This window comes from Dermacentor silvarum, chromosome 1 (assembly GCF_013339745.2).
Source record: "Dermacentor silvarum isolate Dsil-2018 chromosome 1, BIME_Dsil_1.4, whole genome shotgun sequence".
Taxonomy (NCBI): domain Eukaryota; kingdom Metazoa; phylum Arthropoda; class Arachnida; order Ixodida; family Ixodidae; genus Dermacentor; species Dermacentor silvarum.
The window spans coordinates 380,413,936-380,429,029 of NC_051154.1; the positions used below are offsets into that span (position 1 = coordinate 380,413,936).

At 44.8% G+C, this 15,094-nt stretch overlaps 1 protein-coding gene across 1 annotated transcript in view; it reads right to left on the reverse strand.

Annotated features, from left to right (window-relative positions):
- The window catches only part of LOC119437489 (TBC1 domain family member 13), a 68,057-nt gene that overhangs the window by 47,143 nt on the left and 5,820 nt on the right, over window positions 1–15,094 (reverse strand). The window contains exons 3-4 of the mRNA XM_037704497.2: window positions 10,306–10,346; window positions 4,137–4,198 (exon numbers count right to left, since the gene is read on the reverse strand). Of these exons, the coding sequence (XP_037560425.1) occupies window positions 4,137–4,198; window positions 10,306–10,346 (103 nt within the window). The remainder of the gene's footprint in view (window positions 1–4,136; window positions 4,199–10,305; window positions 10,347–15,094) is intronic.

Sequence of the window (15,094 nt, forward strand, 5' to 3'; positions counted from 1 at the left end):
ACAGCTCTCTGCACTTATGGCTATCATTGTGGCAAAAAAAAGAACTCCAATGCAACGTTTTCAGACAAGTGTCATGTCATTATGCTTTTTTTAATTAAGAAATGCTGCATGCTTAGATAAATTCTTTGAAAAGTGCCTCTAAAACAAAGCTGCAGGACTTTTTAAAGGTCTCTCTGTTTACCATGCGAATAAATTACTGATGCATCCAGAAGGCCTACACAATAGTACAGCATTGCCAACTGTAGGGTAATGTTGAAAATACCTATATAGGACAAAGAAGTCACAGGATGATGGAGACTTGAAGTGATCAACAACAAAGGAAGCCACAGCGTGCAGTAAAAGTTTTAAAAAAGGAGACTTATCTCTGTTAAAGCCCTGATGAAGACAAATCTAATTGTTAAAACAAGGACTTCCCTCAAATTAATTCAATTCTGGGGTTTTACTTGCCAAAACCACAATCTGATTATGACGTACACTGTAGTACTCCAGTATAATTGTGACCACCTAGAGTTCCATAACGTGCATTATAGCCCTTTATCGGAATGCAGCCAGGATCGAACCCGTTATCTCGAGCTCAGCCCTGCAACACCATGGGCCCTGAGCTACCCTGTGGGTAATGGCCTTCCTTGTTCGCCTCCTCTTGATCGTGCTAGACTGTAAGAATTTTTTGACTTTGTCAGTGCTACAGCAATGCAGAACAATCTAGTCATTTACTGACAAAAGGCAGCTTTTTTAAATTCTTTCATATTTTTACACAGACAGTTATAGAACAGCTCGTGACTTCTGGGGCTATTGCAACTCTGCAAGACTACACTGCTCCTAAACATAATAAACAATAAGATTCCTTAGCATTAAGTGCCATGGGTCCCAACAGACTATGCTGATACTGCAGTGATGTGATTGGTCCAAGCCACTTTACAGCAACTTTTGATGCAGCTAAAGCCTTATATTGGAGCAGCAAATAAATTTTTAAGAGCAAGTTAATAGGCATACATTTTTGCAAATATTCAGTCTAAATAGAGCAATGTTGCCATGTTCTCCAACAAGAAACAGTGTATCACATGTGCGTGCAGATGCTTGTCTCGGATAGCCAAGAGAATAACTTCTATTTCTTTCTCTTCATTTTCCATCTGGGGAGTTCCAAACAACCATGACCCCAGACCAGCTCATATACAAAGACTTTCCTAATACCATTTACATTACATCTTTCAGGCAAGCTTTCCCCGATGCTTAGTTACGATGCACAAGACAAAAGGCAAGCTGAAGCTGATGCTTCAGTACTGAGAGTGTGCATGCTACGTAAATATTCCGAGTATTCTTTCCATTTTCGGAAAGAAGCCTCTTGATATCCACCCTTCCAGTACAAGCTAGGTATTGCTGCTGTGCAGTTCACCAGTTGTGCTTGCTCACCAATTGATAAACAAAATCCGTTGCAGTTCATAAGAGGCACAGCCACATAATTTGGAGGGCCCTTGTGTCCCAAAACTGCACTGCGAACTATGAGGGTCGCTGTGATAGAGGGCTACAGATAAACTTTTGACAAGTTCTTTAACATGCACTTCTACGTAAGTATTACATGATCATTTTAGCACTCCACACTTGCTAGAAGGAACCACGAAAGCAAAGGAGCCAAGATACCAAACACATTAATGAACAACGCAAGCAAAGAACTTCAAATTTGAGTGAAAACAAGGCAGTGGTAATCACAAAATCTTCTAGAACTTTCAGAACAAAACCCAGGTCACTACATGGTAAAAGCCTGCTAATTCAGATTTTATGAGGACAGAGGAGATGTCCAAGTTATCCAAATGCCAAATTAATTGAATTAAAGAAGAAAACATAACTGTTACTGCATCAAAATGTTTACTTAGTTAAAAATATAACATATCTATTGCTCTCACTTTTTTGGGGGAGTGAAATCAGTGTGGAAGCAGTGCTGATAACTCATGAAAATTATAAGCACTTGAAACCTGTCAGGACTAGCCCAACACTGTTAAAAAACACCTAAGGCCTCACAGCCTTAACAGAACACCCACAACTCCAGCACGACGCGTGATTGTGATTATGCATTATGCTTTATCTCATGGGTTCTCAAAGTGGGTTCCACGGAACCTACGAGTTCCGCAGGCCCCTGCTCGGGGTTCCGCGAGCCACTGATAAATTTTCCCTGGTCCCGCTCCCGACAAGTGTCTAAAACGGCGAACACGAGGTGCGCTTGATCCAAAGAACTTCCATTACCCATGCCCGAGTGTCAAAAAGCACATCACAGTGCGTAACAGCAACGCGCGAACTGCGCAATAAATACGCAAGCAGCTTGTAGCCACCCAACCTCTGAGAACGGGCAGAGCGCCTAAGCTTTCGCACTTGAATTTCGGAGGCCGTAACTTACCACCATGCGCCTTTCTCCTATTTGTAGATAGGGTAGGCGCCGATAGCGTGCGCACTGACCTATACGTTGAAGGGGGAAAAAAAAAATGCGGAGCACCGCAAATGCGCGCCGTAGAAGAGCAAGAACGGCGTAGCGTCCAACCGAAACGAAGCGGCGCAGTCCGCATCGCCGTGGTTCTCAGCGGCAATCGTACGCGGCACGTGATTGACAGCAACGCCGAAGCGCTTCGTGCCTAATTGTGCCTTTAAAGCCTTTATTCTTGCGTTTATCGCCGCGCGTAACACCGCGTTGGCGGCTAGCCGCGTGCCTCCGTAAGTGCGTAGTCGCTATCTCTGATCGCGTCGATAACCACCGCAGTTTCGTCCGCACCGGTTGCGGCAAATAGTAGTTTCGTTTTCACTCGATGCGCGCGTCGGCTGCGTGCCTTCACAACTGCGTAGTCGCCTCCCATGGCAGCGTCGATAGCGACCGCAGTTTCGTCCGCACTTCTTGCAGCAAAAGGTAGTTTCGTCTTGACTTGGTGCGTGCGTCAGCCGCCTGCCTTCTGAACCGCAAGATCGCCGTCCATGATCGCGTCGATAGCGGCCGCGGTTTTGTTGACAGCGGTTGCAGCAAGCAGTAGTTTCGCTTTTACTCAGTGCAAAGCTGTCAAAGATAAAAAGCACCGGCTACATCGCGATGGACGGACAATTTGTTGGCGAGCAGCTGAGTGGCGAAAAAATAATCGGGATGTGCGCCCGTTGGTGCAGAGCGCGTCTCAGATGAAAACGCGCGCCGCGAAGGATGTCGCGCTGCCTTCACAGCTGCTAGCGCTAATCAGTCATGAGATGAAGAGAATTCCAGCTTCTGCACTGGTCTTGTGCTAAATAGAAACAAGATTTGACGATTCATTGAGTATATAAAAGCGTGTTGACGTAGTGCAGCATTTGTTTGTTTTCTTGATACCCTCGATAATTCGGTTAAATCGGGGGGGGGGGGGTTCCTTGGCACTTTATGGAGCTTAGCAGCAATGCCGCTGGGATGAATGGTTCCCTGGGATGAACGTACCTGAGAACCCCTGCTTTATCTAATTAAGTATTCTTTTCACATACAAGTGCCTCTTAGCCATAAATGTCTTTTGCTTTAGCACTAAAGCATGCATACAATGTCTGTGGTTTTCAATCAAAATAAGAATCAGTTCCCAGAACACCACATGTAAGTCAATAAAAAAGCATTTAGAAAAGCATTATAGCTGATCATATGTTTATACGCACAGAAAAGAAGCCCCTCAACATGTCAAGAACTAACAAAGGAAGCTAGTACGGGTGTGTATTTAAATAGCAGTGGTTCATTAACACATTATCTAGCACTACAGGGTTTAATAATGGAAGCACCACACTTGGCAGCTATGCAATTTTGTGTTTTTTGAATAAACCAAGCATCTATGCTGCATGAATGCTTACGAATGCTTACATTCTTACTTTCAAATACAGTGAGAACATAAAAAATACCAATTTTTTCTTGAAAGCTTTCTTCAATCACTTTGAAGAAGTATTGTCAAATATGAGTATTAAATAGGGATGATGCAAAGTGCCACAAAAGTAGGTTTGGCATGCTCAGCTACCATATCATTAAATATGTTTCAATTGGCTCTTTCTTGATTCCATCACACACATTTTTTTTTTTGCTGTACTACAACAGTGTTGAACATCATAATCAAGACATTTTTATGGAGGCACAGTGACTTTCTAGACACATTTGTGCGCACCTCTGTTTAGCAAGGATGGCTGGCCATTCTGAGCGGTCTGCTGGCAGGAACCCAAGCAGAAGCTGAAAGAGAAAGAAGAGAAACTTCACAACACATCACCCGGCATGCACCAACTGCGCATGCATACAATAGCACACATGAACAATTAAGGGGCCCTGTGGCCTTCCTTGGACGAGGTAAATTAAATCCACCCACTCATCAGACCCTGCAATGAAACATCTGAGCCAGTGGCACACCGACAGGGGGGAGGGGGGTTTTGGGTGTTGTAACCCCCCCCCCCCTGAGGCCGAGTTAACCACCACCCCCCCCTCGCGTCCAGCCCCACCAGTCCAACGTATACCTTCAGGGCTCTGTTCACATTGTCGTTACAATTCAGGAAGTGGCTTGAGGTCGAATTTTCCTGATTAACAAAAACACTCTATCACTGTCTTGTATTTCTTCATTCACTCTTAAATCACTTTGACTAAAACGCTGAAGAAATAAACATCAGCATCCTTGGTGTCATTATTATTATATGCATTCGGCATTTTATTTGCTGTTGGATTCCTCTGGCTAAAGCAAGGAAATTGCACATTATGCACAGTGCTTGCTTCCCCCCCCCACAAAAATTCACCACCCCCCTGGCAGAGATCCTGGGCGCGCTACTGATCTGAGCTGAATATTATAACTTTATAGCACACACGAAATGCAAAACCTCACTTCAAATGCCAATTGTCCTTTCCAGCAATCTCTTGAAACTCCTCCTATTCTTACAATGCTGCCGCAAGTTATGCACGCTAACAACTGCTATTGGCAGGCTTTCTTTAAATTTCAGGAAAAATAGGTGCCAGCCATGCATAGCAAGAGCAACAGCAAGATGAGTGTAGAAGCAAGCAAACAACTAAAGAACAGAAACTAAGGAAATCCACAGGATGCTGAGAAAGCAATCTAAGCGAGCACATAAAGTGTTGTGCCATGTTGCGCATAAAGAGCAACGAGTCCGAGCACTGGCTGCACTGGCAGAGTTGCATCTTCCAGTGTGCTAGGAATGACAAGAATTCCTCAAAGATGCATCATGTATGGATCCGTGTTATTACCGTGCCGCCTTTCGCCACCAGCACAATGCAATGAGAAACCAAAGTATTAACAAGTACACCCGAACTATCTGACAAGTGACGAAAATACTTATTGCAAAAATGAAGCAACATTACAGGGCCAAATTGGCCAATAAAACAGGCAAATGCATGCATTAAAGGGAATGCTAAGCAGGGTAGCCGAAATAACACCCAATCCCAAGAAACACTGCAGCTACCATGCAAAAATTTATCACTTGAGAGAAAACATACTTTCCTAAAGCTTTTGGAATCAAGTGCCAAAGAAGTACATTATGACGTGCACAACCTGTCATATCTCGAGTTCAACTGCTTCAGTGCACAATTTGAATTAAACTTAATATCTGTCATAATAATGAGAAATGGAAAGGCCAACCACCTCTTTCTTGATTTACATGCCAAAACCACAGTTTCAACGACGTCAGTCTGACGTCCCCAATTTCATTGTATTGTCATATGGCTGTCTTTTTCCTACAACAAAAGTAAAAAAATTGCCAAGCGCTTACTTCTGAAGATGATGACAAGGGGCAAAAATGCTGCGTGTGATGACTATGCTTGCAAGGAGACCCTCAAACATGTTCTTTGTGACTGCCCTCAATACAATGTACAGAGACAAACACTCACGACTGCGACAGCTTGCATTCTTGATAAATCATTTGTTATAACAAACCATTTCAGAATGCCGGCCTCATAAGCCGTTGCAGAAGAAGACAAATGCACCGTTACAATTCTTAGTACAACAAACCTGCAATTCTTAGTACAACAAACCTGCAAAAATGGCTTTAGCCTTAACTGGTGTTTACTGAGGTCGTGTGTGGTTGTGGTCGTACGCATGTGCTCGGTGTCGATTTCCTTGATATCTTTCTACGTCTCCCATCCCCCAGTGTAAGGTCGCAAACCATATTTACAGTTCTGATTAACCTTCTCACCTTTCTCCTTTCTTTGTCTCTCTTTCTCTCTAAACATAATGTAATTCTTTCTTACTGTCAAACAAATAAAAAAAAATTATGGGGTTTTACGTGCCAAAACCACCATCTGATTATGAGGCACGCCGTAGTGGGGGACTCGAGATTAATTTGGACCACCTGGTGGTTCTTTAACGTGCACCTAAATATAAGCACATGGGTGTTTTCTGCATTTCGCCCCATCGAACAAACAAATAACCATCAAGCATGGCAATAAAAAAGGCACATGTCGCATTTTATCCAAACAATGACATGGTACTGCCGTTCAGGAGCAGCAAAATAAAATTTTATTTTTCTCAAGTCACCCCACATGAAGCATACCCTTTAAAAAACCGTTTGCACCCTTTGGAGCTTATCCTGTCCCAAAACAATAATCGTCATCTGCCTTGCATGCCTTTCCTTTCTGTAATGCTGTGCACCCACAATAATTCCAGGTCAAGAATGGCATGAGCGTTATTGACGTGGCACAGCATTCTTGACATGAAAGTAGCAAGCACAGAGTTTTCAAGAAAAGAAACGCAAGCAGGACAGATTAAGTTAATTGTTTGGTGACAAGATCATAGGGTGCAATTTTTTTTTAGAGTGTATGATTTATTCTGGACGAAACAGGCAAGTAACGCACCCACATGCGACACTCAACAAATGCATCACAAAATGCCATCTCTGTGTGAAATATGGCACAAACAAGCAAGCAGTTTAGCCAAAAGAACCTTGTGCTCCTGGCACTCCTATTTATGCAATGTTCAGTACCTATATATGACTAACAGTTGCATTAACAGAGACAGTCATGTTGATCCAGTTCACCGTGAATGTAAATGACATTACAAAGAATCAAAAGTATGTGAAACGAAATGTTGTACAAAACACGTTTACCGTAGATGCTTATTGTCAACACTGTTCATTAAGTGTAACAGTGAAAAGCTAACTGAACCCACAACCACAAAACATTTCCGAGCATGGGATATAAGAAAAAAAACACTAAATTTCGTCACAGTCAACAAATCTCTCTTCAGATCCAAAGTCACAAGGATATTGCCCTGTAAGATGATTCAAATTGCAAGCTGAGTGGCAAAAAAGTTGCAACAAAATTGGACTTTTTCACGACTTCCATGCTCCGAAAATTTTTGCAGTCAGCTGTACACATTGAGGGACTGTCCAGTAGTACAGTCAAATCTCGATAATTCGAACTCGAAGGGGCCCGACAATTTGTTCGAATTAAAAGAAGTTCGAATTAACGGGAGGACGTATTTTTGAAGTATTCGAGCACCATAGCAAGATGAACGAACGGTGCGAGTCGTGCAATTTCGCGGCGCGCAAGCACATAGCGAGTTGCACCCACGCCGGCCAACCCGATAATGGCAGAAAACGAAACTTCAGGGAGTGGACGGCGCCGACATGGCGACGGGCGCTCGCGCTCACGGTGATCGTCGAAGATGAGGGAGGAGGGCAGCAGGAAAGCGGATTTGGCATCGGCGACTGCGCCGCTTCAGTGGCTGCCCTCGCCTTCTTTCTGAAATCCCTCACAGCTCCCTCATCTTCGACTGTCTCCGTGCGCGCCCGCTGGCACCGCCGGTTCGGCGCAGATTAGCCTCCTTGAAGTTTCGTTTTCTGTCGTTATCAAGAAGCGAGCATTTGGCGGCGTGGGTGCCGACCCCGCCGGTCCAGCCGGCCCTGCGCCAGTTTAAGGCCAACCTCCATGCAGCGAACTTTCGCGACGAATTTCACGTGACGAAAAATCCAGCGCGAATTCGTCGCACCACACTCCATGCAACCAAGAGCCGGCGAACGCTGCCGACCATGCGGTCGACGCAGCCCGCGAGGAGTCATTGTGGACAGACGAGATAGGCTACGAAAGCGACGTTGGCGAATGAAAGCAGAAGGCAGAACAGTGCCTAAATCAATGTTTTTACACGTAAAAGAAGGCACCTGACCTGAAAAAGTGCGTACAATAAGTGTTCGCTGTTAGCCGGAATCTATTTAGACAATTTTTTTTTTGTGAATACGCGGCACGTCAGTATTTAGTTTTTCTACCGTCAGTTTCCGCCTTCGGGCCTGCCCTGCCATCAAGGAAATACGGAAAGCTATTAGATAGTTTTAGTATAGCGTATGCAACTAATAGCGTACGCTATACACGTTAATTGTAGTTTTAGATTGGCCTGCAAGATCTTCCAATCTCAGAGGCCATATGCAATCGTCACGCCTATCTCTCGACTTCATCGATAGGTGGCGCTGACATATCTTGAAGGTTTCCCTCGTTAGGCTTCGTGTCGTTTGAAACGAGAAGCGATCTCGAAAACTCCACAAGGCTATCCACAATACGCTGTCGTCGAAGTGGCCTGAGACTAAGCGAAAGCCGTTTACTCACTCATTTGCTACGAACGAAGCGAATTCTACAAAAGCCATGCCAAATTCAATTCGAAGCGGGCAGCGAGGACCGCCGCCATGTTTTACGTATGTGGCTTGCGAGAAGGCGCTTTTGTCTCTAAAAGTAGCGAGCCGCTCATATGCCGCACCTACGCGATGCTTCAGCTAGCGTTTTTCTCGGATGCGCCAGTGAACTGCACCCTGCAAACTTCAATCAAACATCTTTCCAAAACACGGCGGTACGCAAGGCATCATGTTCGCAAGGCATCATGCATGGGTAGAGCATCATCGGGAAGTGAAGCCTCTAACTATATAGAGTAAACAAAACAAGCAGTGACCACATATTATTCCCTAGAAAATTGAGGCAGAACAACCAGCAAGGAGGAGAAACAGCGCTGGAAAACAAGCGTTTGAAACGAAGAAAGGAGATAACCGAACAGTAGCCAAGCGTCAACAACCAAAATTCCCGTCGACGGGTGACCGACAGAAGTCAGCCTCTGCGCTGTGGTCCGATTAGTCCATGCTCTCCGCCGCGCGCGACGACTTTCGGCGGCGAATATCTAGAGAGAGTGGATCGGCGGCGAACAGTCATTTTTTTGACGTCGGGCGGCGGGCGGCCGTCGCCGAGCAGCCGCCGCCGAAAGTTTGTCGCTTTTTCGCTCCATGGAGGTTGGCCTTTAGAGTACGGCCACGCTAGCGGCAAAAAACATGCGCGCCATGCCGCGAGTGGCAAGTTGCTGTGCGTCAACGCCTTGCTGCGAGGCCACCGTGCATGGCACGCACGTCTCGCCGCGCGGCAGCGCAATAAGATCTCCCGCGCTCTCCGAACGTGCGAGCAACACCGCGAGCGCTCGTTGTTTCATGCGAGAGACGACGATCGTCGATTGAAAACCCAGCGCAGACCGGCAGCGGTCCGGTTGTGATAGCTCCATGGCGTCACCCTCGTCGCTCTTGATTGGTTCATTTCGCAGCACGCGGCATTTGCTGCAGAAATGGGTCTCGAACCCATTTCGCGCGGCACACCGCAAAACTCCACATTCCTGCCGGTTTTGCCGCCCGTTGCATGACGCGTTGCCGGGCGTTTTTGCCGCTAGCGTGGCCGTACTGTTAGGCCGCTCCCTGAAGTTTTGTTTTTTGCTGTTATCAGGAAGCGTGCATTTGCCTGCGTGGGCAGTTCGTTGGCCGGACTGGGCCTCCGCCGCTGCATGAAGGGGTCTCCCCTAAGCTTTTGCTCTATGGCGGTGTCGGAGCAATGCCGGTCAGAGGCGCCGCCGCGTCATTCGGTGCGCTGCTGAGAGCATTGTCGGTCCACGGTATGTTCGAATTAACCGTTGCAAATGCTTTCGCGTTCAAATTACCGAGCGTTTTCGCCCATTGAAATACACATAACTTTGACGGGACCAGAGCGTCAGTTCGAATAAACCGGCAGTTCGAATTAACGAGATTCGACTGTAGTAAGCACGCAGCTGCTTTCTTCTCTCTTAATTTTGTGTTCCTGCTTCACACCAGTGGTTATGGCAAGTCTGTTTTCTACAATAACGCTTCTGATGATGCCACAGCTTAGACTTGGTAAATCACCTTTTGTGATAACTATGAATTCTTCATTGCACTTCTAAGTAATGCCCTAGAAATGCCAACACATTTCCATTAGTATTATGGGCTCCCACAACTTAACTAGGAGGAGTGCATAAACACACAGAAAGAACATGGCCTCATGCAAGGCACAGGACCAGTAAGTATGCTTCTTACCCGCCAGCAGAGAGGTCGCAAACCACTGTCATCAGGAATGCCTGCCAAGAGAAGAATTTTTTAAAAAGGGGCACAAATATGCACTTCTATTAAGGGCGCAAGAAATTCATCACATCTATCTGAGCCACTCATGTGCATTTGTACATTAGGCCATTCTTTTTGCAGTGAAGGTATCAATAAGAGCTTCACAATGTTCATGTGGCAGTTGTGTGTGGCAGAATGGTCGGCATCGAATGCCAGTCAGAGAACAGTCAGCAACACAGCCTGCGCCGGATGCCCAAAGCTGTCATGAAAAGGCGTCGGTGATGAACTATCACTAAGAACAGCCAGAAATGCAGCCCTACCGTGCTAACACAATGTGCAGCTGGACACCGGCATTGGAATAGAGCCAGTGCAGCATACAGGAACATGCATCAAATATAGCGAATATTACAGAAGCATCTAAGCTCAGTTACAGTGAAGCATTTGAAGAGACAACAGATATATAGTAAAGCAGTTGCAATGTCTTGGGTAGATTTCAGGCAGTGGCAAGAAGCCCTAGGGCTTCTGAAGGGTGTGAGGACTCCCTTATATAGCTTCGCCGTATTTGGTGTACGAGTTGCTCATATTCGCATACATACGCAAATGTTTTTTTTTTCTTGTTTGTAAGCTTTCCATAGAGAAAGTAATCAAGCAATGACCACAGTGGTATTTAACTATGCCTTGGCCAATATACTAGCACACTAGACAATGCAGAAGCAGCTCCTGATGTATGCCAATAACTGTATTGGCAGTAATAAGAGCAACATGCCAAGTGAGGCCACTAACTGTGCCCTTGGTACAGCAGCGCAAGCTACTGTGGTAGTCAGCCATATTGCAGCACACGAGTGGCTGCAGGGGACACAACACGTGTTGCTCTAATGTCAGAGCATGAGAACAAGTGCTTAATGAGGTAACAGGTGAACAGTTCACAACAAGGGCAGTGTATCTTTTAATCCAGGCATATGCAAGTGGCATCTGAGGATGGCTGGCAGTAGGTGCAAGCACCACCACAGTACCACCAATACCAGCAGTACACCGCCGAGATTCGACTCTGCAGCCGGAATCAAAGTGACACCGTGTCGAACAGGCTCCACTGTACCGATGAGGTCTAGGCCTAGTTCGCAATGCGGCTGATTACGCTCTCCACACAGACGCAAAGTACAGCTGCACGTAATCACCGTTTCACTGGTAGTGGGTTCCCAATCTACACCACAAGGTCTTTGAATCGGCCACCTCCCAGCTTCGAATTTGTATTTCAGCCCTACACCTGACAATAACATAAGTTGGTAGGGCAGCTGCACAAACACACTTGTGTGGGAAGCGAAACTGCATGTTACACCAACCAATGGAGCACAAAGTAAGGACTCTGAATGTGCCCGCAAGAACAATCCTTCTATACCAGTGTTGCCAACTAAATATCAGGAAGCCCACAAGTAGAGCATTCAAAAACCACTAAAGCTGCAGTTCAAGCCTCCCAAAACTGCAAAGAAAAAAAAAACGGTGCCATTCAGCCTACAGTCAGATATCTACCTTCCTCTTCATAAAAAAGGAGTAAAAGATATACATAACGAACATTATACATATAAAGTGAGTGTGTAGGTGTGTGTGTGTGCATGCGAGTGTGTGACAAAAATCTGCAGAAATACAACCTTTGCCGGAAAAGTTGAAGGAATGAGCTCACAAACAACCGTTTATTCAACTTGCAGGCCTTCTCAAGGTAGTCCCTTTAGCTATCTACACACAGCTGCCACCGCTACTTCTGGGGGTCATGGAAGCAAGCTTAAAAACCTTCATTCGAGATGCTTCTCAGTACATCAATTACAGCCGTTTGAATTGCTAAAATATTTTCACAATGCTTCCCATTCAGCAGCAATTTCCCACAGGGAGACCAAAAAAAAAAAAAAATCCGAGGACACCTAAGCACTTCTTATGATTTGTGAATGCGAAAGCATTAATGCCCAATTGAACGGCGCTGAGCAGTCCTTTGAGTTTTGCTCTGCAATTAATGCACCATAGCGGTACATGCTGCCCGAGCCAGCAAGCAGCAGCAGCCTGTGTTGCCAACGGCGCGTGCCACAGACGTGGTGATGCCTTCCCTCCTCAAGCAACACCTTGCGTGCTACCGCTGCAGCAGGTGTCCCCTTTTGCCCACTCTGCTCCATCGAGGCGCAGCTCATTATGTGGTGTCGCAGCCAATGGCAATGCCAGTTCAGATGCCGTTTGGTTGTTACAAATGACAGCCGCCGGCTTTTTCACTCAATGGACCATTTGACATTTGCGCATAAAAAAAAAAAAAGTTGCTGACAAGTTGGGTGAATATAGGGGATGTGGTACTGCAGGGATACAATGTTTGGCCAGAAATTCCTGGACTGATACAGCAGTATAGGGTTGCCGTATGGTTTTTGTTGCTGAGCAACAAAAACCACTGTCCAGGTGATGACAAATGAGGAAGGTGACGCAAAATTGCTTGGCACAACTTCTTTAGCATGTCAACATATGAGCTCCAATTTAGTGTTTGTCCTTTGGGCAGATATTCATGGTGCACAGTCTCTAGCATGAAAAGATGTAACCAACATTGCTTTTGTCTTCAATGGCTGTCACTTATATTTTTTTAGACTGACAAGGTGACCTCACTATTGAACATTAAAGGGAAAATTCCTTTGTAGCAATTGCTACATTTGGGTGGAAGTCTCATTTTCCCTTTAATTACTTCTCTCCACCTAGCGGGTTTCTGCTGAACTATTATGTCAATCACTATTGAACACTTTCATTTTTGAGAGATATACTAGTAGCATCAATTTTCATGTCCAGCAATAAGCAATAATGCTTTACACAAATATGGGATCAAATTTGGTCCCTCCCAACAAACAGCTAAACGACAATGTCTCGTATGGCTTTTTTCTGTTCGTCTGTCAGCACGTTTGAAGAATGATTTTAAAGCGAATACATTTCTTCATTGCTTTCGTGTGTTTTCGTGGTTGGTCAGTTGTCAATGGTTTGTGGTGAGTGAAGAATGGTTCGTGGTTGAACTTGGTAAAGAAGACATTTGTTCGTTTGTTCGCTCTTTCTTTTTTTCGTTTGCTCATTCTTTTGTTCATTTTGGCTATCCGCTTATACTGACAATCATCATCGATGGTTTGAACACAATGTTTTGCATGAAGCCTTAAATTTTCACATTAAATTTGGTGACACACATCCATATTTCATTTCAGCTCTTTTGAAATCATGTACAGATGATGTGTTTGCAGGAACTGCTTCAGCAGCACATTCCACATTTGCAGCAGTATGTGATATTGATGGGCAGCCGACACTGATATCCTTTTACACCGAATATTTTCCCTCCTGAAAACTTTGGTGCCATTCAAGGTCTAGGCTCCTCGATAATGCTTCTTAGCATAGCAAATTGGTCAAGTTAGTAACAGCACCACTTCAACAGCACCACTTATGATGGGGACAAGCAAAAGAAAGCCGGACATGTGCTGACCACCAAATGAGTTTATTACATGAAAACAGCAGCTTATATACTCCACCACCAGTGGCGTAGCCAGAAATTTTGTTCGGGGGGGGGGGGGGGGGGAGCTCAGGTTGCAGCGCGGCCTCCTCCTTATAGAATTTGTCGAGGGATCAAATACATGAATAATAACTGCATTGCCAATGCCATTGTATATTAGATGCTGCAAACGCATTATTGAACGCTACGCACTGTCAAGTAACATCTGTATTTTTTCATAAAAGAATACATTCGTATGTCCCAAAAATTGTGGCAAAAATAACTGATGTCAATGCTGCCGCGTTTTTTTTTGTCTATTTAATAAGTAAAGAAAATATCACACGAACCTTAGAACTATATCAGTTCGAAACCAGCAAAGCGGTGCATGCAGCTGATATGAAAAACGTAAAGGTCATGAAATAAATGAGTTGAGGACAAATATTTTGTTGAATCTTTGTCATTCAAGAACCTTGTTTCCGTTTTTGCACATATGCAACGTCCAAGAAAAAACCTCAATGACGGCGTCCCTCATTGCAATAGATTGCGCAGGAGCAGCTGTTACCGGTCGTGTATTGTAATTAAACTGAGACTATAGTCGCAACAGTGAGTACAAATAAAAAGCAGGAGTTCTGCAAAATATACATTAGAAATGCGAAGATAGAATGGAATATATACAAATGCGAAGATACAACTCGCTAAAGGGCAAAAAAGAGTCGCTGGAAACAAAGTTCACTGCTTGTATACACGAAACCTCGCAACAAGATATTTAAAGTTGACACTAAATCAACGTATTTAAGCAAACGTCACTGTATATAATGCGTCACACAAGACAAATAAACACGTTGCGGAGTCAGAGATAGTAAACCTTGTGCACAGAAAGACAGATGATCTAGGCAAGAACAAACTTACGTTCGCAGAAATCGTGATATGTACTCGGGCCATGCAATGGTAGCGACAGCGCCATGTGGGTAGAATAATAGAGGAATAATGCAGAAATCAGTAGCAAAATGTGTAATTTAACTGCCTGCACAGCAGGAGCAATTATTCTGCACCCAAAATTAAAGGAGGGTTTTGCTTCGGTTCAAAAAAAGAAGTAAAAGCAGGTAGCTATAAAGGAAAGAAAAGGACAAACGAAAGCCACAGATGATGCGGCAAGTTGAACTACCCAATATCTGAGTGTGCTTTTGGCAAACGCCGCGTGGGTCAGGCTTTCAATGAGCAAGGTCGGTCAAAATTGGTTATTGATGTCCTCGTAATTTTCGTATTCGCATGAAAATT